Genomic DNA, 20823 nt, shown 5'->3' on the forward strand with positions numbered 1-20823 from the left:
AATTATTCCCCTTCTTTTTTCAGGTTTTCTGACACATTTTGGACTGAATGCTCAACAATCAGTATGAGGAAAAGAGAGGGAAACAGAGAGAGACAATAAGGAAGGGAGGGGAATTCAGGAAAAAAGAGACAACAGATAAAAGACAAAAACAAAAAGATGAGTATGGTCTGGTGCAGATTAGTTGGGTAAAACAGACCTGATGTCCATTCTCTACATCTCTGTCTCTTTTCCTGCCCTGGTAATAGGTTCATCTGTACTGTTTTTTAGATTCCACATTTATATGTTAATTTTGAGGCTTCCCTGGTAGCTCCACAGTAAAGAATCCACCCACAGTGCAGGAGATCTGTGTTCGATTCTTGGGTCAGGAAGATCCCCTGGAGAAGGAAATGGCAACGCATTCTAGTATTCTTGCCTGGGAAATCCCATGGACAGAGGACTCTGGCAGGCTACAATCCATGGAGTTGCAAAGAGTTGGACATGACTGAGCAAATAACACTATATGCATTAATACATGGTGTTTGTTTTTCTCTTTCTGACTTACTTCACTCTGTATGACAGACCTAGGTCCATCCACATCTCTACAGATGACCCAATTTCATTCTTTTTATGGCTGAGTAGTATTCCATTTTATTATGTACTACTGGACATATATAGTAACATGTATAAAATAGATAGCTAGAGGGAAACTGCTTGGTGCTCTCTGATGATCTAGACGGGTGGGAATGAGGAAGGGGAGAGGTCCAAGAGGGTTTTGAAATACCCACATCAATACTGAGCAATGTTCCTACAGGAATCTGGAGAATTCCAAGGGTGGGCTTTCAAGGGGAGCCAGGGCTGCCTCTATTAACCACTCTCCCCAAATCGGAATTTACACTTTGTGCCAGAAAAATCCACCTTTTCCTCCTACCCATAGGAGGCTGCTCTGTCCCCAGGCCCCTCATTTAACAGGTGCCCAGCTTCATGGAAACCTGTCTGGGAGATACAAAGACAAATACCAAGAACTTAAAGACTTAGCAACTAATAGAACTCAGGGCAGAAGAGCAGGGTCAGGGCAGTTGGGAACAGAGTGTCGGAATTATTAACACACAGAATTAGTCCCTCCACTGCTTAGCACTAAACCTGCCCTCAGAATGTATATTTTCCTACCATATTTGACACCAAACACCCAATCAATATATACGATCATATTATTGTACCACACATGGCTTATGTATGTGTACACTCAGTCGTGTCTGACTCTTTGCAATCCCATGGACTGTAGTCCTCCAGGCTCCTCTTGTCCATGGAACTTTCCAGGTAAGAATACTGGAGTGGATTGCCATTTCCTACTCCAAGGGATCTTCCCAGCCCAGGGATCAAACCTATGTCTCTTGCGTCTCCTGCTTTGCCAGGCAGATTCTTTACCACTAGCACCACCTGGGAATCTCTACCATACAAGGAATGTTAGCCAATATTTTGTAATAAGTATAATGGAGGGCAACTTTTAAAAATTGTAAAATAAAAAATAAAAAATTTTAACAAGGTGAAAACAAACAAACATAACCAACCAAACCCCCCCCCAAAAGTAAAAGGTATGGTTATACTAGAAATTGGGTAAATAAAAGTCTACCAAGACATCATTTATGTTCAACACAATGAGTAAAATCTAGGAAACCATTATGTATCATATCCATTGCATACCACTTTAGTAAGTAATGCTACCCTACAAGATAGAATAGTCCATCATTAATAATTATGTTTTTGAAATGTTTCTATTATGTTATAAAATTGATTACCTTCTTTTAATGAAAAGAAGTACAATAACACTATTTGCAAAATATAGTACTATGTATGTCAAAATGTTATCAGTACATATATATGGGTGGTGAGATTTGGGGTGAATTTGGTTTTCATCCTTGTACTTTTCTGTATCCACAATGATCATGTTTTACATCTATACCAAGATAAAAGAAATTAATGTCCTTCCTTTCACCAATAAACCACAGGCAGAACTGTGTGAACAAAAAAAGAGGAAGAGAAAGTGACCCCATGGTTTTTTCTGACCATCTTTATACAAGTCCTGACAGCTGCGCCATCATCTGAAAATGAGTGACATTTAAACTCAAGTAAGACAACTATGGGTGACCAGCAAGAACACGATCAAGGCTGAGAACACAGCCCAGCTCCAGCCCTGGCCCCAGCCCCAGCCACCATGCAGCCTTCCAACCAGAGCTCCCGTCTCCTCCCCTCCTCCAGGAAGTGCACCCCAATCCCTACTCACTTAGCATCAAGAAACCCAGACCTGCTGAAAGAAGAGAGGACAACAGATGGGAAGTCTGCAAGGACACATTCTCATCAGGGGAAACTCTCCCCCAAGCTGCAAAACTTCAAGGTCAGAGATGGGAGTTGGGGGTGAAAGAGGCTCCTCTGTCAGCTGGGTGAGGTGAAGAAGGCAGGTAGGACTTCAAATCCTGGAAAACACCTTGGAATCTTTCTTGACAGGGGATCTCCCCTTCACACTGAGAGAAGAAACAAATACAAAAGAAATCTGGGTGGTACCTCTGTCCCCTACACGTACGTGCCTTCACACACTGGCGGCAGCAGCGACGCTCTCTGTCTTGGTGACGTCCAGGATCACTGTCTGCAGCCTGTCTGATGTCTGGTTCCTCAGTTGCCTGGTCCCCCACTCCATCAGACACACAGCCAGGACCCTCAAGCCTTGCAGGTAGAGCTGCCTGGCCAGCTGGTTCCTGTTCCTGAGTCACAGCCCATGATGAAGACGAACTTGTCCTGGAGGTGGCTCATCACCTGCCTCTCCTGGTACTGGCGCAGGAGGTAGTACAGGCCCATGAGGACCGCCAGGTACAGCCACATGGCTTCAAAGGGAACAGACACACACAGACTGCGGTGAAATAGAGTCTGGCTAGTAAACAGACAGGAGGAATTAGGAACATGCATGATGATGCTTGGCCAACCAGGTTCCAGGCTCTCCGGCATGGAGTTACCAAGCTTTTCCCGTTCACTGTCTTCAGTGAGTATGACTGACTCTGACCTCGATGCACGCTCTTTGGTATGCTTACGTCATTTCTAATAGATGTCATTGCATTTTAAACACAAACCCTTAAGGATGACAATACTTTTCCCAACCTCACTTTCCTAGTCCTCCCTGTTCCCTTGGCCCACCTCTCCACTCTCCACACCCACCCTTACCCTCACAGATTAGAACCCTTACATCCAGATTTCATAATTCACAGCTAAATTCTTTCCTTTTTCGTATTGAAGTCTATGACCTGGATCTCCCAGATCTAGTGGACATTCTTACAAGGGAATACACCTTATAAGGGAAGACACACATGGTTTAGAACCCAGTCCTACTGCCAACTAGCTGTGTGACCTTGGGCAGCTGGCTTAGCCTCTGACCAGGTTTCCTCTCTGGCTTAGCTCACAGAATTCCCTCCTGAAAGACTAAGTCCCCCCAGCCTCTCTAGGATTAGAAGGAGAAGGCAAAAGAGAATAAGGCTCTCCTGATACAATGGTTCTCTGGACCCAAAAGGTGGTCAGAAGAGCAGTGGGGGTGTCTGAGGCAAAGAGAGGGGACATGAAGGGAATGAGGGGACACAGAAAGTGGTGAGACTTCTCCCAGATGCTGGGACGGGTCACACAAAGCTGCTCTAACAGGTGTTCCCCTTTCACTGTGTGAAGATGCCCTGCCCGCAGCTCTGGGTGCCTGGCTCTGTTGCCCTCTCCCTGCTCTGTGCTCAAACCCTGCCCTGCCCGGCAACACACACAGAATCCAGACCACGCAGACACTAAGAAAAGACTGATTTGAACCGTGACATCATTAACTGGAATGCTAATTTCCCCCCAGGCACGGAGGGCTGCAAAGCCCAATAATTGGGAAGGAATTAGTTCAGTTGGTATGAGAGTGACAGTGGAGAGGAGGAGCGAGCTGCCCACTCCGGATACTGAAGAAAGGACCTGACACTGGACCCCAGAGCAGCTGTGCATGGAGGGGCTTTCTCCATGAGGGGGAGGATACCATCCTGGAATGGGGGTGGAATTCTGAGTGGAACAGAGCTGGTGAGTGGGGCACCTCCGTCCTGGCACCCCTGCAGCCTCTGATGGATGGGGCTGCAGTCCCTGTTCAAGTCACCAACGGGACCTGTTCTACCCCTCAAGAAAAAAGCCAGCACCCTCAGGAGGCCGGTAAGGCATGCTGAGGCTCCCAGGGTCTCCAAGAGGAAAGTCTTTCTTCTTTGTCAATGTGGTTCTCCCTCCACAGTGACTGGCTCCCAAGTTGTAACCCTACAAGAAGCATGCATGGGTGGTTTGTGTTTCAGGAAGTACTAGCAGAAACCAGAGTCCTAATCAGTTCACCAATCCATGACTTCTGGAGAGGATTCCTGGAGCTGGGCCAAACCTCTTGAACCTCTTTCCCCTTGGGGCTACAACAGTCTTTGTCTGAGGGGAAGAGAAATGATAGGCATCAAAAAGTTCCAGCTGAAGCCCGAAGCAATGGCTTAGTGTTACTAACCTACGGGGACTGTGCTGCTTGTGCTGGGTGCTAGAGAACGGCTGCCTCAGAGCCCTGGAGAGCAAGGGCTGAGGCTCATCATCTTCTATTTCCAGAACCTGGCAGTGCCTGGCATCTGACAGAAATGAATGAACCTTTCCGCGACATCCTCTTCCTCTCTCCTTTTCCCCCTGCATTTCTGACCTTGTCTGACAAGATGAAATCCCCCAAAACCTCCATCTCCCTCATGTTTATTATAAAGGAGGGAATACAGAAGGCCTCAGCAAATCCTCTCCACTCCAGCTCTCCAGGAGTCTAAGAATCCATATGTTGTCTTCAAAAGCATGAAACTTTAGGAAGGTCAGGTCTCAGGAAGCACCGGAGAATTTGAGGGGAATTTCTGTCCAGCGCACATTAGGTGATCAAAATGAGTTACTAGGGGGCTTCCCTGGTGGCTCAGATGGTTAAGAATCTGCCCACAATGCGGGAGACCTGGGTTGGATCCCTGGATTGGGAAGATCCTCTGGAGAAGGGAATGGCTACCCACTCCAGCATTCTTGCCTGGAGAATTCCATGGACAGAGGGGCATGGCAGGTTACAATCCATGGCGTCGCAAAGAGTCAGACATGACTGAGCAACTAACACATACACACAAGTTAGTAGAAACTGAATAAATATACCATCAGCAAGGGATTGTCAGAAAATCTGCAGAGACCCCAGGAAGGTGCTTTGGGTCAGGAGGTGGGGGAATCTGAGGGAGGAAAAGAAGCAAGGGGCAGGGTGGACAAGTGAAGGAAGGGAATGCTGAGGCATTCCAGGAGGCTGCTGGGCGGGGCTGGTTTCTCTGGAGGAATGGTACCCGGGCCCCTGCTGGTCTCTGTCTGTCTCTCCAAGCTTCTTCTTCCTTAGACTAACGTGCATACCCCCACACACATTTTCTTGGGAAACCATGAGAGGAAATGGCTGTCCTTCATCTTGTGGAAGGATAAGTGCTGGGAGCAAAGGCATACCCCCACACACATTTTCTTGGGAAACCATGAGAGGAAATGGCTGTCCTTCATCTTATGGAAGGATAAGTGCTGGGAGCAAAGGCAACTCACTTCCCCTTTCTCACGTCCTTCCACAGATCAAACCACTCTTCTCTCAGCCTCCATAAAGGGGGCTTCTCCCGACTCAAGAAACGTCCCAGAACTCCCAAGGCTGAGTCCCCTCCTTGGAAGTGTCGGCCCTACCCCTCTGTTTTTTATCCTAGCTTTCATCCATGAGAAGCTCTTTTAGGGTGGTCATTTTTAACCTTCTGGACATCCAAGGAAGGCTCAAAGACCCATAAAAATGACTTCACACAACAGACAGGGTTTTGTATGTACTTTTCAGTGAGTTCACAGGCCATCTAAAGCCATTAGGTGCCAGCATCCTGCTCAAAAATCCTTATAGTAAGAGTTTACTGAACTACTAGCAGTGTGACTCAGGCAAGTCGTTGAATCTCTCTTTGTGTATCTACATAGAACCCACCTTTTTAAATTGTGAGGATTAAATGATGTAGTCACAACTGGCAAATGTAAAGGTAGTAGCTGTGAGCTATAACTGTTACTACAACTCACTGAGGGTTCTTGACCTTCTATGTAAGAAACACACTGTCATAGGATAACTAAATAGAAGAGGAAGGTGGTGTTGAGCCAATTTGCTGCTGCTGCTGCTAAGTCGCTTCAGTCGTGTCTGACTCTGTGCGACCCCACAGACGGCAACCCACGAGGCTCCTCTGTCCCTGGGATTCTCCAGGCAAGAATACTGGAGTGGGTTGTCATTTCCTTCTCCAATGCATGCATGCATACTAAGTCGCTTCAGTCGTGTCCAACTCTGTGCGACCCTATGGACAGCAGCCCACTAGGCTCCTCTGTCCATGGGATTCTCTAGGCAAGAATACTGGAGTGAGTTGCCAGTTCCTTCTCCAGTTGAGCCAATTTAGAGGGGGGAAAAATGGATAGTGTTGGTGGAAAGGTAGAGAGGATCTCGGTCAATTCCATGAAAAAGGGATTTTTCGGCCCGAATCGTCAGGGCCAGGGTCACCCTGAGCAGGGAAAGCACCGCGATGCTGACCAGGTTCCTGGGCCCGCGCTACCGCCAGCTGGCCAGAAACTGGGTCCCCACGGCGAGCCTGTGGGGCACTGTGGGTGCCGTGGGGCTGGTATGGGCCACTGACTGGCGGCTGATTCTGGACTGGGTGCCCTACATCAACGGCAAGTTCAAGAAGGATGACTAAACTCACAACCTCAGGCCCCTCTGATGTCTGCTGTGCTGCCTCCTGCCGTCTGCATCTGGAACTGCCCAGGCTCTCTGGATGGACTCTAGGAAGTCCCTGGCACGAGTTCATTTCCTCTTTTGGTGGAAATAACTTTTGTGTGTGGACACACACAGCATTAAACCTCTCTGAAACCTGAAAAAAAAAAAAAAGAAAAAGGGATTTTTCCAAGAAGTGGAAAAGGGGGCATGCTTATGCCAGATGCTTTACATATACAATGTTATGTATCTCATACAATAATCCTGTAAGGAAGCACCGTCATCTTCATTTTATACATAAAAATGTAGGCTCAGGAAGATAAAATGACTTGCCCAAAGTCACATAGTTACTTACTGGTGGGACAAGGTGTCAAAGCTAGGTCTGGTCCCCAAGCTAGGATTCTCTCTACCGTCTCCAGAATGAGTGAGAGAGCAAGAAGAACTGAGCAGAGCCAGGATCTGGTCGCTGGACCGTATCCATCATTGGGGAGCCTGGGGAGCCCCTGATCTGACAAGGGGAAGCCACTGCAGGCAGGCAGAGCAACTTCCAAGCTTAGACTTGGCTTCTGCACTCAGTGACCTTCAGGAAGCTCAGGCTGGGGAAGGAAGTGCAGTTGTTGCCAAACTCCTCTGCCTTGACCTGTCCACAATCCACCTGCCCTCACACACGAAGTAGGGTCTTTGGCCACACAGGCCGGGCAAGCAGGGCAATTCCTGGGACAGCTCACACTTGCCCCTTTCTCCAGTGTCCAGACACAAGCCCCTGGCCCCCTCCCAACCCTGGGAAGCTGCTTGCCTTTATCTGTGCCTCCCAATAACTCCTTCCTGGTACCTTCCTTCCTTTCTGATTGTTGATTAAAATGTCTTGTCTGTATATTTTTGTAAAAAAAAGTGGGGGAGGAGAGGGGAGGTTGGGAGGAGAGAGAGGAAAGAGAAAATTTCCAGTAATTGTTTGGCTGCTGCTGCTCTTATTGCTTGGAGCAAAGCTGTTTGCCGCCCCCTCCTCCTGCCCAGCTTGGCAAGAAGCCTGGGCTCCTGCCCCTCCCTTTCCCCATCCCTTCCAGTCTCCCTTTCCAGCTGCCTACCTCCTCCCTCCTAAGAAAAACACCCACAAGAAAACTGCAGAGCTATCACTTGTTCCTTCCTGAGGGAGCAGCTTTCCCTCTGGGCCTCTGCCAGAAGGAACCACCAGCATTTCCTCTTGCTGAAATTAACAGTTGGGTGATGGGGTGGGGGAGGGGACTGGGGAGCAGGTGGAGGTGAGGAACCAAGGAGTGATGTCTCCAGGTGGGACGGAAGAGGTCCTTAACAGAAGATTCAGAGACCTGGGAGAGAGCCACTAAAAGGCAATCTTGAGAGGAAAGGAAATGATCACGGATCAGAATGTGTGGTCCACGTGGAGGGAACAAAAGCCAGAACTAAAGGTCTTTCTGGAGGGTCTGCAGTCCAGTGGAGCCTCCATCTGTGTGGGTCAAAGGCACCGAAGAAGGAAGTGAAAATTCTCAGAAGGTTCCTTACTGAAAAGAGGTAGCCCATAGGATAGAAACTGAGATCCTAAATAGAGAGAGTAGAACTGTCTGGAAAATAAAAGTAAACCTCATTTTAGGGACTTCCCTGGCAGTTCAGTGGTTAGAACTGGGCACTTTCACTGCCAGAGCCTGGATTTTGGTCCCTGGTCAGGGAACAAAGATCCCACAAGCCACACGACATGGCAAACACACACACACACACACACACACCATATTTTATCTGTCTTTAAAATCATTTTCTTCCTCTCTGCCTTTTAAAAAATTATTTATTTACTTATTGCTTCCCAGGTGGCGCCAGTGGTAAAGAATCCAGTTGCTAACGCAGGAGACAGAGAGACTCAGGTTCGATCCCCGATTCGGGAAGATCCCCTGGAGTAGGAAATAGCAATCCGTTCCAGTTCTCTTGCTTGGAAAATTCCACGGACAGAGGAGCCTGGAGGGCTATACAGTCTATGGGGTCACAAAGAGTCGGACATGATGGAGAGAACGTACTTATTTATTTATTTATTTTTGGCTGTGCTGGGTCTTCGTTCCTTCTCTGGCTTTTCTCTAGTTGCAGAGAGCAAGACCTACTCTCCAGCTGCGGTGCACAGACTTCTCACTGCAGTGGCTGGTCTTGTTGCAGAGCCCGGGCTCTAGGACACCCGGGATCCAGTAGTTGCGGTTCCTGGGCTCTAGAGCACAGACTCAATAGTTGTGGTGCATGGGCTCAGTTGCTCCACGGCATGTGGGATCTTGAGAGACCAGTGATCCAATCCATGTTTCCTGCATTAGCGGCAGGCGGATTCTTTACCACTGAGCACCAGGGAAGCCCCCTAAACGCCACATTTTACATCGTCACAGCTCATCGTGACAGATTTCTGGACCTGGGAGTGATCTGATATGTGAGTGGAGGTGTAACACAGTAAGAAATATATATTTTGGGGGCGGCAGAGGCAGCGGCAGCGGGAGTATGGGATGTGGCCTCAGGAAGTGAATGGTTTTACTCAGAGGGCCTTGCGCGGCCTTTTTCCGCTGGCAAAGCGCTGCTCCCTTCTCCCAGGCCACTGCATTCACTTTCGCGGCCTTCTGCTATATGCCGGCTGGCGCTGCTGCTCACCTCCGCGTTCATCTTCTTCGCCATTTGTTTATAGCATTGGATGAGCTGAAGACTGATTACAAGAATCCTATAGACCAGTGTAATACCCTGAATCCTCTTGTCCTTCCAGAGTACCTCAGCCATGCTTACTTTCTTTCTTTTTTTTTTTTCCATGCTTTCTTCTGTGTCTTGTTTCTTTATGTAGCAGAGTGGTTTACACTGGGTGTCAATATGCCCCTCTTGGCATATCATATTTGGAAATATATGAGTAGACCAGTGATGAGTGGACCAGGACTCTATGATCCTACAACCATCATGAATGCAGATATTCTAGCATATTGTCAGAAAGAAGGATGGTGCAAATTAGCTTTTTATCTTCTAGCCTTTTTTTTACTACCTATATGGCATGATCTATGTTTTTGGTGAGCTCATAGAACAACGCTCAGAAGAATTGGTCCATCCAGTTAAGTGCATGCAAAAAGCCACCAACGAATGGATTCTATCCAGCAAGATCCTATTTCCAAGAGTGGCCTATGGAATCTGATTAGTTACTTTAAAAAATGATTCCTTAGTTTTTAAATGTTTCCACATTTTTTGCTTTTGGAAAGACTGTTTTCATATGTTATACTTGGATAAAGAATTTAAATGGAATTACATATAAATTAATATAAAATGATGCCTCTGGTGTTGATAGGTTGGAACTTGCACTCCTTAAGGAACAGCCATAATCCCTTGAATAATTGCATTAATTATTGACTGTCCTTAGTCCATTGGAAGCTTTTGTTTATAGGCGCTTATAGGACTCATTTTGGTTTTATTGAAATACCATTTAATTATAAATTAGCTGTAGATATCAGGTGCTTCTGATGAACTGAAAATATGTATCTGACCTGTGGGAAACTTCATGGGTTTCCTTATCTATCATGTAGGTGATTATATATGGATGCATTAAAAAAATAATAAGAGTGGGGTTTTTTTCCCCTTGGACTTGAAATACTATCCCTGTATATTGCATGAATGAGAGATTTTCTCATATTTCCACCAGCATAATATACTTGCTTTAATTCTTAAGCATAAGTGAACATGATACAAAAATATATGCTGACTTACTTGTGAAGAATGTATTTAAAGCTATTTTAAATGTGTTTTAATTTGTGAGACTTTACTTACTAAGAAATTGGTTACTATACTTAATGTTATAATCTGGTGATAAAGGTATTCTTAAGAATTTACAAGTACTTTAGATTTTCAAAACTGAATGAGAGAGAACATTGTATAACCATCCAGCTGTTCCTTTAGTGCAATACAATAAAACTCTGAAATTAAAAAAAAAGAAATATATATTTTGTCTCTGCCTCCAGTTCCTCACACAGAGCTCCTAAAACCTTTGTAATTTCCTGAGCGATGAGAGCATCTTACACAGATTTCCCAGATTCCTTGGAAATTCCTGGGTGACAGGAATGTCTTTGTTCTAATGAGGTGACTCCTGGCCAGCTCCTGAATGGCTTCAGGATGGGGGTGCCCACCAGAAAGACCAAGCCTTGATTAGAAGCTTAGAACTTTCAGCCTCACTCTCATTATCCTCTGGAGAGAAGAATGGTGTTGGAGGCTAAATTAATAATCAATCATGTCTATGTGATGATGCCTCCATAAAAATTCCTAAACTATGGGGTTCAGAGAGCTTCCAGTTTGGTGAACAACACATCCATGTGCCAGGAGGGTGGTGTATGTAAACTCCTTGGGGACAGACCTCACCCTATGTACCTCTTTTTCTGGCTCTTCATTTATAGCCTTTACCATAAAACAGTGAACATAAGTAAATATTTTCCTGAGTTTTGTGAGTCATTCTACCAACTTATGAAAACTGGCAGGAGGGGATTGTGGGAACCCCCAACTTTGTAGTCACGTTGGATAGAAGTGTGGGTACCTAGAGGAACCCAATGCTTGCAACTGAAGTAAAGACAATCTTGTGAGCCCTTAAACCTGTAGTGAAGTGAAGTGAAGTCGCTCAGTCATGTCCGACTCTTTGCGACCCCATGACTGTAGCCTACCAGGTTCCTCTGTCCATGGGATTCTCCAGGCAAGAATACTGTGGAGTCTGACATTAACTCCAGGTGGTTGGTGTCAGAATTGAATTACAGAATACCTAGTTGATGTCTGGAGAGTTGGAAAACTGGTTGGTGTTGGGGGGAAACTCTACACATTTGGTGTCAGAAGTGTCGTGAGTAGAGAAAGCTTTAAGAAAACTGAAAGATGTAAAATATCCTTTTCCATGGAGATGGCTGGTGGTGATGGTGGCATTAAGTACATGTGAATGTACAGATGGCCAACAAACACATGAAAAAATGGTCAACATCACTCATTATTAGAGAAATGCAAATCAAAACTACAATGAGGTATCACCTCACCCTGGTCAGAAAACCATCATCAAAAAACTACAAACAATAAATGTTGGAGAGGATGTGAAGAAAAGGGAACCCTCTTACACTGTTGGTGGGAATGCAAACTGATGTGGCCACTATGAAGGATGGTATGGAGGTTATATTTAAAAACTAGGAATAAAACTACTATATGACCCAACAGTGGTAAAGAATCTGCCCGCCAATGCAGGAGACGCAGGAGATGTGAGTTCAATCCCTGGGTCAGGAAGATCCCCTAGAGGAGGAAATGGCAACCCACTCCAAAATTCTTGCCTGGAAAATTCCATGGACAGAGGAGCCTGGTGGGCTGCAGTCCATGGGGTCACAAAGAGTCAGACACTAAAATCGCACTATTGGGCATATACTGAGAAAGCCATCATTCCCACTACTCGACATATACTGAGAAAACCATAATTCAAAAAGACACACGTACCCCAGAGTTCATTGCAGCATTATTTACAGTAGCCAGGACAGGGAAGCAACCGAGATGTCCATCAGCAATGAATGGATAAAGAAGTATTACTTAGCCATAAAAAGGAATGAATTTGAGTCAGTTCTAGTGAGGTGAATGAACCTATAGCCTGTTATACAGAGTTAAATAAGTCAGAAAGAGAAAAATAAATATTGTATATTAATGTATATGTATGAAATCTAGAAAAATGGTACTGATGAACCTATCTTCAGGGCAGGAATAGAGATGCAGACACAGAGAATGGACTTCTGGGCACAGCCAGGGGTAGGGGGGAGGAGAGGGTGAGACAGATTGAGAGAGTAGCATTGAAACATATACATCACCATATGTAAAATAGTAGCCAGCAGAAGTTGCTGTATAACACAGGGAGCTCAACCTGGTGCTCTGTGCCAACCTAAAGGGGTGGGATGAGGTAGGGGGTGGGAGGCAGGTTCAAGAGGGAGGAGACATGTATATTTATGGTGGTGATGGTTGCATTGTCACATTGTGGTCACATTATCGTATAGCAGAAACCAACACAACACTGTAAAGCAATTATCTTCCAATTAAAAGTTAAAAAAGAATTTTAAAAAGTGCATGTGAATGTACTTAATTCTACTGAACTATATACTTTAAAATAGCCACAATCGTAAATTTGATGTTATGTTTATTTTACCACAATTAAAAAGGTCAATTAGCAGACTTTAAAAAAAAACACTCTTTGAATGGATAAACAAAATGCACTATATCCACACAATGGAATATTACTTAGCCATAAACGGAAATGAAGTAGAGATACAAGCTACAACACAGATGAATCTCAAAAATGTTACGCTAAGTGATGTAAATCAATGAAGTTAGAACACTCCCTCACACCATACACACACATGCTGCTGCTGCTAAGTCACTTCAGTCATGTCCGACTCTGTGCGACCCCACAGACGGCAGCCCACCAGGCTCCTCTGTCCCTGGGATTCTTCAGGCAAGAACACTGGAGTGGGTTGCCATTTCCTTCTCCAATGCATGAAAGTGAAAAGGGAAAGTGAAGTCGCTCAGTCATGTCCGACCCTCAGTGACCCCATGGACTGCAGCCTTCCAGGCTCCTCCATCCATGGGATTTTCCAGGCAAGAGTACTGGAGTGGGGTGCCATTGCCTTCTCCGTACACACACATATGCACATACAAAACTCAGAATGGCTTAAAAACAAATATAAGACATGACATCATAAAATTCTTAGAAGAGAACATAGGCAAAACAGTTTCTGACATAAATTATAGCAATGTTTTCTTAGGTCAGTCTCCAATAAATATAGAAATAAAAATAGAATAGAAATAAAATAAAATAGAAATAAAAATAAACAAATGGAACCTAATCAAACTTACAAGTTTTGCACAGAAAAAGAAGCCATAAAAAAATGAAAAGACAACCTACTGAATGGGAGAAATTATTTTTGCCAATAATGCAACTAACAGGACTTAATTTCCAAAATATGCAAACAGCTCGTATAACTCAATAACAAAAAAATTAAAAAATGAGCATAAGACTTAGACATTTCTCCAAAGAAGGCATACAAATGGTTGATAGGAACAGGAAAAGATGCTCAACACTGCTAACCATCAGAAAAACGCAAATCAAATCTACAATGAGGTATCACCTCACAGCAGTCAGAATGGCTGTTTTTTAAAAGTCTACAAATAATGAATTGTGGAGAGGATGTGGAAAAAAGGAACCCTTCTACACTGTTGGTGGGAAAGTAAATTAGTGCAGCCACTACGGAAAACAGTATGAAGGTTCCCTAAAAAACTAAAATTAGAATTGCCATATGATTCCCTCCTAGGCATATCCAGAGGAAATTCTTTCAAAAAAGATGCATTCACTCCAATGTTCATAGTGGCACTATTTACAATATCCAAGACATGGAAGCAACCTAAATGTCCATCAACAGATAAATGGATAAAGAAAATGTGGAATACTAGTCAACCATAAAAAAGAAGGAAATAATGCCATTTGCAGCAACACAGATAAATCTAGAGATTATCATAAGTGAAGTCAGAGAAAGACAAACACCATATGACATCACTTAGATTGGAATCTAAAATATGATACAAATAAACTTATTTACAAAACAGAAACACTCACAGACATAGAAAACAAACTTATGGTTACCAAAGGGGAAAGGTGGTGGGGGGAATAAATGAGGAGTTTGGGATTAGCAGATACAAACTACCATGTGTAAAATAGATAAGCAATAAGGTCTTACTGTATAGCATAGGAACTATATTCAATATCCTATAATAAACTATATAACCACTGGTGGTCCATTGGTTATGACTCCATGCTTCCACTGCAGTGGGAATGGGCTGGATCCCTGGTTGGGGAACTAAGATTCTCTGTGCGGCATGGTCCAAAAAAAAAGAATATATATATATATAACTGAATCACTTTGCTATATACCAGAAACTAACATAACACTGGAAATCACCCACACTTCAATTTTTAAAATCTTTTAATATTATACTAAGTGAAAAAGAAAAGACACAAAGGTCTCACATTGTATGATTCAACTGATATTAATTATCTTTACTACATAAACGGCTTGGCAGGTGGTGCTAGTGGTAAAGAATCCACCTGACAATGCAGGAGATGCAAGAGATATGGGTTCGATCACTGGGTCGGGAAGATCCCCTGCAGGAGGAAATGGCAACCCACTCCAGTATACTTGCCTGGAAAATTCCATGGACAGAGGAGCCTGGTGGGCTACAGACCATGGGATCACAAAGAGTTGGTAACGACTGAGCTGCTGGGCACAATACATAAAACCAGAGAGACAGAAAGCAGAACAGTGGTTGCCAGGACTGAAGAGAGAGCAGACTTGAGAGTGCAGGCTTAACGGATGTGACAAAATTTTCTGCTGGGGTGACGAAAATATTTTGGAATTACATAGAGGTATGGTTGCACAACAATGTGAATACTAAATGCCACGGAATTGTAAACTTTAAAATATTAATATTGTCATAGGGATTTCACCTCGATTAATTTATATATGTCCAATCCCCTCCAGCCAACACACCCCTGGCCCCACAAAGCATGGGCCCAGCTCCAGGTGGCTCTGCTCTCACTCGGATGCTGCTGTGTGGCTTGTGTGAGACAGGCAACATCTCTGGATAAGGAAGCCCACCCTCCCTCCCCACAGGGCTTCCTGGGGGATCAAATGACTAACTGAGATGAAAAAGCTCAGCTGACATAAGATGCTCACCAAGAACACACATCCGGGGCTCCGAGCCTTCCCCTCAGCTTGGGAGAAAGAAGCCTGGTGTCTGTCTGTCTTCTCTCTCTCTCCTCCATACTTGGCTGGAGCAGTATGGAGCTTGGGGGCTGGAGAATGCTGTTCACCTCCCCCTCCCCATCCAGGAGTCTCCCTGAAGCTCAGCACAGTCCCCTCCCCATTCAGTCTTACCTCTCTCTCCAGAGTCTCACCTCAGATCACAGAATGAAGGCTGGAGGAATGGCAGGGTGGCCATTCAGCAGAAGGGCCAGAGTGATTATATCTGAATAATTTTCAGATTTATTTTAGCCCTCCTACCCCCATCCAGTTCTATTTCAGTAGGCGTCAAGACAGACACGGGCGAGTGGGATTCCAATCCAGTTTATCGGTGGAAAATATATACATATATAAAGCTTTAGCATGTCACTTTGATGGCTCGTTTAATTCTCACAAGCACCCTTATTAGGAGATATGATTGTTGTCCCATTTTGCAGAGGAGAGCACTGAGGCTTAAAGAGGTAAGTTCACCCAGCCACAGGAGTCTGGATTTTAATGTTTGCAGCCTGACTCCTCCCTGTCACCACCACACTGGAACTTTTGCTGTGACTTCCCCTCTAACTGGATTGGGAGAAGGCAGGAAAAACCCCGACCCTCTCCCACAGAGCCTCAGCCAGTGATACTGCTTCCCGGATGAGAAGGGCGGCCCTGAAGTCTGCAGCAGAGCCAGCTCCACAGCCACAGTCCCTTCAGCCTCCCTGCCGCTCCCCAACAGTCCAGACCCACCGGCCCTCCCCGACCAGAGGTGCTCTCGACAGGAAAGCTCAGGTGAGGGTCGCCCTCTCTCAGGGAAGCAGGGCGTGGGGTCTGGAGGTGATTGGTTTTCCTGCATGATCCACAGATGTCCCCAGGGATGAAGAGGAGGGGTGTGTGCGTGTGTGTGTGTATGTGTGTGTGTGTGTGTCCCACACGCAAGGCCCAAATAGCGAGACAAAGAAGGAGCCCCTAAGGAAGGCCTGCACAAAAGGGCCAAGCAGTGAAGCTCTAGGAGAGAAGTGGAGATGGAATCCACCCAGGGTCACCAGGAAGAAAGCAGTTGGACTCTGGCTTCTCCCACCACGGAGACCCCTTAACAGAATATTTCTGTTCGTGGGTCAAAGCCGGCAGTGAGTTGTATGCTATTTATTCATAATTCGAATGTTACACTTCCCTTTTTTCCTCTTCAGACTCAGGATCTTTCCCCAAAACCTCCTGGCCCCCGTGGCCTGTGACCTTGGGGACACGAGGCTGCCTTCGAGGCTCCCTTGCTCCTCCAGCCCTCCCTTCTCCCCATTAGGCACTTGCCAGTCCTCATGTCGGCCACCGCGGGACCCAGCGTGGTGCCCACCAGGGACGTGGGAGAGATCTACAACTGGACGGAGCTGCTCCACTTCTTCAACCACACCCTGCCCGAGTGCCACATGGAGCTCAACGAGAACACCAAGCGCGTAGCCCTCTTCGTGCTCTACCTGGCCATCTTTGTGGTCGGGCTGGTGGAGAACCTCCTGGTGATCTGCGTCAACTGGCGGGGCTCGGCCCGTGCGGGGCTGCTGCGTCTCTACATCCTCAATATGGCCATCGCCGACCTGGGCATCATCCTGTCTCTGCCGGTGTGGATGCTGGAGGCCACGCTGGACTACACCTGGCTCTGGGGCAGCTTCTCCTGCCGCTTCACCCACTATTTCTACTATGCCAACATGTACAGCAGCATCTTCTTCCTGGTGTGCCTCAGCGTGGACCGCTACGTCACCCTCACCAACGCCTCTCCCTCCTGGCAGCGCCACCAGCACCGAGGGCGCCGGGCCGTGTGTGCCGGGGTCTGGGTCCTCTCGGCCCTCATCCCGCTGCCTGAGGTGGTCCACATCCGGCTGGTGGACAGCTTTGAGCCCATGTGCCTCTTCATGGCGCCTTTTGAAACATACAGCACATGGGCCACGGTGGTGGCCCTGTCCACCACTGTCCTGGGCTTCCTGCTGCCCTTGCCCCTCATCGCCGTCTTCAATGTGCTGACGGCCCGCCGGCTCCGGCAGACAGGACAGCCCGAGGGCCGGCGCCACTGCCTGCTGGTGTGTGCCTACATAGCCGTCTTTGTCATCTGCTGGCTGCCCTACCACCTGACCCTGCTGCTGCTCACACTTCACGGGACCCACATCTCCCTCCACTGCTACCTGGCCCACCTGCTCTACTTCTTCTACGACATCATTGACTGCTTCTCCATGCTCCACTGTGTTGTCAACCCCATCCTTTATAACTTCCTCAGCCCGAGCTTCCGGGGCCGGCTCCTCAACGCCGTGGTCCATTACCTTCCCAAGGTCCAGGTCAGGGAGGGCAGACATGCCTCCACCTCCTCCTCCTCCTCCACCCAGCATTCCATCATCATCACCAAGGAGGGCATCCAGCCCCCTGCAGCTGGCCCCCACCACCACCCAAGCCTGAACCTCCAGGCAGCAAATACCCCACCCACCTCCGCTCCTCAGTCTCTTGTAGCCAGCTGAGGAAGAGTCCAGTGTCCTCCACCAGTGAAGTAGAAAGCTAGAAGTAGGTGAGAGATCTGGGGAGAGGGGGGTGGCATGGGAGAGGGTCAGAGTACTCATGGCCAATATTAAGTATGTCTTCAAATATTGAGGTGGGGATGGGGAGGGAGGTGGGGAGGGAGGCAGGCAGGGGAAGAGAGCAGATCCTTGGCGTTGTACTATTTGAAACCATCCTTGTGCCGAAGGGAGAGATGCAGGGGAAAAGGTGAAATAAAGAATAGAGAGAGACACGACTCTGAATCTCTGAACAAGTCTGCACTGCAAGCTGGGTTTGGGAATGGAGCTGAGGCCAAAGAGATGCTCAGCAAAAACCACCCCGGCCGGAAAGAGCGAGCTCCACAGGAACCGCACACAACTTTCCTTTTGTGTTTGCGCTTGTTGACCTCCCAGCACATCATGCAGGCTGCAGGGACAAGAGGCCAGAGGCCAAGGAGCCAGGAGGCCTCAGCAGGCTGTTTCCCAGCAGTGCATCCTCAATGCGATGATAAATGGAGCGGGTGGGGACAGCAGGGGCGGGTGAGGCCGAGGTCTGAGACAGGCACCCTGCAGCTGGGAGGACTCTCCTCCCCCACCATTCAGGAAAGGGCTTGCTGACACTCTCCTCCTTGTCCATCCTGATCCCCCTCCCCCCACAAGCAGAGGAGCTGTCCCGAAGTCCATGCTGCTCATAGCCCCTCTGCCCCCAGCTCTGGGTCTAGCACGTTTCCAGACTTCTGCCCCCAGTCCCTCTCCTTCTCTCTGGATCCCAGGAAAATATCAAGGGACAACCATTCTGGGAGCAGACTTCAGGATGGGCAGCAGCAGGCACTCACAGGTGCTCTGTCCCTCAATCCTGCCCCTGCAGAGGGTGGGAAGTGGAAATCCTCCAGTTCTGTCACAGGGCAGAGGCCTGGTGTCTCCTAAGTCAGTTTTCACCCTCAGACTTCTTTCTTCCTGGCCAAGTCTCCTCATAATTTTCCTGTCCAGCAACTTCTATTCACACTTGTCCTATAGACAGGAACGGAAGTCCTCTTGCCAACACGGAGGTCTTCTGGAAAGGACTGTATATACCAGTTTGGGAAACTAGGACCTTGTCCACGAAGCACTCTGACTGAAGTAAAGCCTCAGAGCAGGCCCCAGCCTACCAGTCCTGAGCCCTCCGCCTCTGCACCCTGCCTGCGGAGAATTGAGGGGCTTGTGGACACAATCACTGAGACCTTCTGTCCTGCTCAAGTGCTCAGTTATGTCTGGAATGTTTAATTTGGAATAGCTACTCACTGACCTGGAGGGCCTCCCCCTCTGCTCTTGGAAATCTGAGATGCATTAAACAGATTCACCAGATGCATTAAACATGTGCTCCAGAACTGTATGAACCCATTTGTCAGGAGCACCAAGGGAAGTCCGTTTAACTCCCTCTGCTCACTGGACTCAAACCTGAAAAAGGGTCTTTTTATTTAAAGGGTCTTCATGCTACAAGAAGGCAATGCCACCCCACTCCAGTACTCTTGCCTGGAAAATCCCATGGATGGAGAAGCCTGGTAGGCTTCAGTCCATGGGGTCGCTAAGAGTCAGACATGACTGAGCGACTTCACTTTCACTTTTCACTTTCATGCATTGAAGGAAATGGCAACCCACTCCAGTGTTCTTGCCTGGAGAATCCCAGGGATGGGGGAGCCTGGTGGGCTGCTGTCCATTGGGTCACACAGAGTCGGACACGACTGAAGTGACTTAGCAGTAGCAGCATGCTACAAGGAGAAGGCAATGGCACCCCACTCCAGTACTCTTGCCTGGAAAATCCCATGGGCGGAGGAGTCTGGTAGGCTGCAGTCCATGGGGTCGCGAAGTCAGACATGACTGAGCGACTTCACTTTCACTTTTCACTTTCCTGCACTGGAGAAGGAAATGGCAACCCACTCCAGTGTTCTTGTCTGGAGAATCCCAGGGATGGGGGAGCCTGGTGGACTGCCGTCTCTGGGGTCGCACAGACTCGGACATGACTGAAGCGACTTAGCAGCAGCATGCTACAAACCACTGCTCAGTAGTACAGAGCTGGAGCCTTTTTCAACTAGGGGAGTCCAGGAACCTAACAATGCAGAGAATGTATTATAAAGACTTTCCTCCCCTGTGCCCACATAAAAACCCAGCCCAGATCCAATGCCCTTATTACTGCCGCTCCCAAATCAGGCTCCAGAAGTTCCCTCAAGGAAACCCAGATCTACATCTCTGTTACATTCTAGGTTACCTGAGGCCACTTTCCCAACATCTTCTTTTCTCACAGACTCCACTTTGGCAACCAGTGATCACTCTGATAGCACAGGTACTTCCTTAGGGCCTGAGAAGCAAGGGGCTGATGGCAGCAAGGCTCCCGGCTCTGTGTTTGCTGAGCACTGATGGGGGCCAGGTCCAATCCGTGTGCCCTGAGACCAAGGGAACCATGTCACATCCTAACTCCAGGTCTGTCTCCTCTCTGTAGGGGAACGTTGGTTACCAACCTCATGAAATTAGGCCAAACCTCTGCCCCCTCTCTGAATTTGCCTCTCTCCATTCCGACACACCATGTCATGTTGAATGGCACCAGCAAGACAATTTGTGACCAACCCTCTGATCCAACCAGACATTAGTAGAATCCCACTGCTCTCTCTGGGCCAATAAAAGATTCCCCTTAGAGATGGTCCCTCTGAAAAGGTTGGGTCATTGAGTTAATTTTCCACTAAAAACAGATCAAGTCAACCCCGGGGAATTCCAGCTACAGGAAAGGAAA

The 20823-nt window shown here is 47.3% G+C and overlaps 2 protein-coding genes and 2 pseudogenes across 3 annotated transcripts; 3 read left to right on the forward strand and 1 right to left on the reverse strand.

Moving 5' to 3' along the window:
- Positions 1-2548: 2548 nt before the first annotated feature.
- LOC112584350 lies at positions 2549-3115 on the reverse strand (annotated as a pseudogene).
- A 3401-nt stretch (positions 3116-6516) lies between these two features.
- Positions 6517-6943, forward strand: LOC102392517 (cytochrome b-c1 complex subunit 10). The gene has a single exon (XM_006077843.4). The coding sequence runs from the start codon at positions 6582-6584 to the stop codon at positions 6750-6752; it is 171 nt and encodes a 56-aa protein (XP_006077905.3). The 5' UTR covers positions 6517-6581; the 3' UTR covers positions 6753-6943.
- Positions 6944-9259: 2316 nt separating this feature from the next.
- Positions 9260-10863, forward strand: LOC102391198 (annotated as a pseudogene).
- A 5311-nt stretch (positions 10864-16174) lies between these two features.
- GPR182 (G protein-coupled receptor 182) lies at positions 16175-18311 on the forward strand. 2 transcript variants are annotated; one of them, XM_025283769.3, is made up of 2 exons: positions 16175-16338; positions 16737-18311. In XM_025283769.3, the coding sequence occupies exon 2, from the start codon at positions 16863-16865 to the stop codon at positions 18042-18044; it is 1182 nt and encodes a 393-aa protein (XP_025139554.1). In that variant the 5' UTR covers positions 16175-16338; positions 16737-16862; the 3' UTR covers positions 18045-18311. The 2 variants fall into 2 exon arrangements, with proteins under 2 accessions (XP_025139554.1, XP_006077906.1); XM_006077844.4 differs by having other exon boundaries at positions 16176-16338; positions 16847-18311.
- The last annotated feature ends 2512 nt before the right edge of the window (positions 18312-20823 follow it).

Source organism: Bubalus bubalis, chromosome 4 (genome assembly GCF_019923935.1).
Source record: "Bubalus bubalis isolate 160015118507 breed Murrah chromosome 4, NDDB_SH_1, whole genome shotgun sequence".
Taxonomy (NCBI): Eukaryota; Metazoa; Chordata; class Mammalia; order Artiodactyla; family Bovidae; genus Bubalus; species Bubalus bubalis.

Excerpts from the sequence above, each read along its gene's own strand:
- LOC102392517 (XM_006077843.4), top strand. The coding sequence starts at position 6,582 with ATGCTGACCAGGTTCCTGGGCCCGCGCTACCGCCAGCTGGCCAGAAAC.
- GPR182 (XM_025283769.3), top strand. The coding sequence starts at position 16,863 with ATGTCGGCCACCGCGGGACCCAGCGTGGTGCCCACCAGGGACGTGGGA.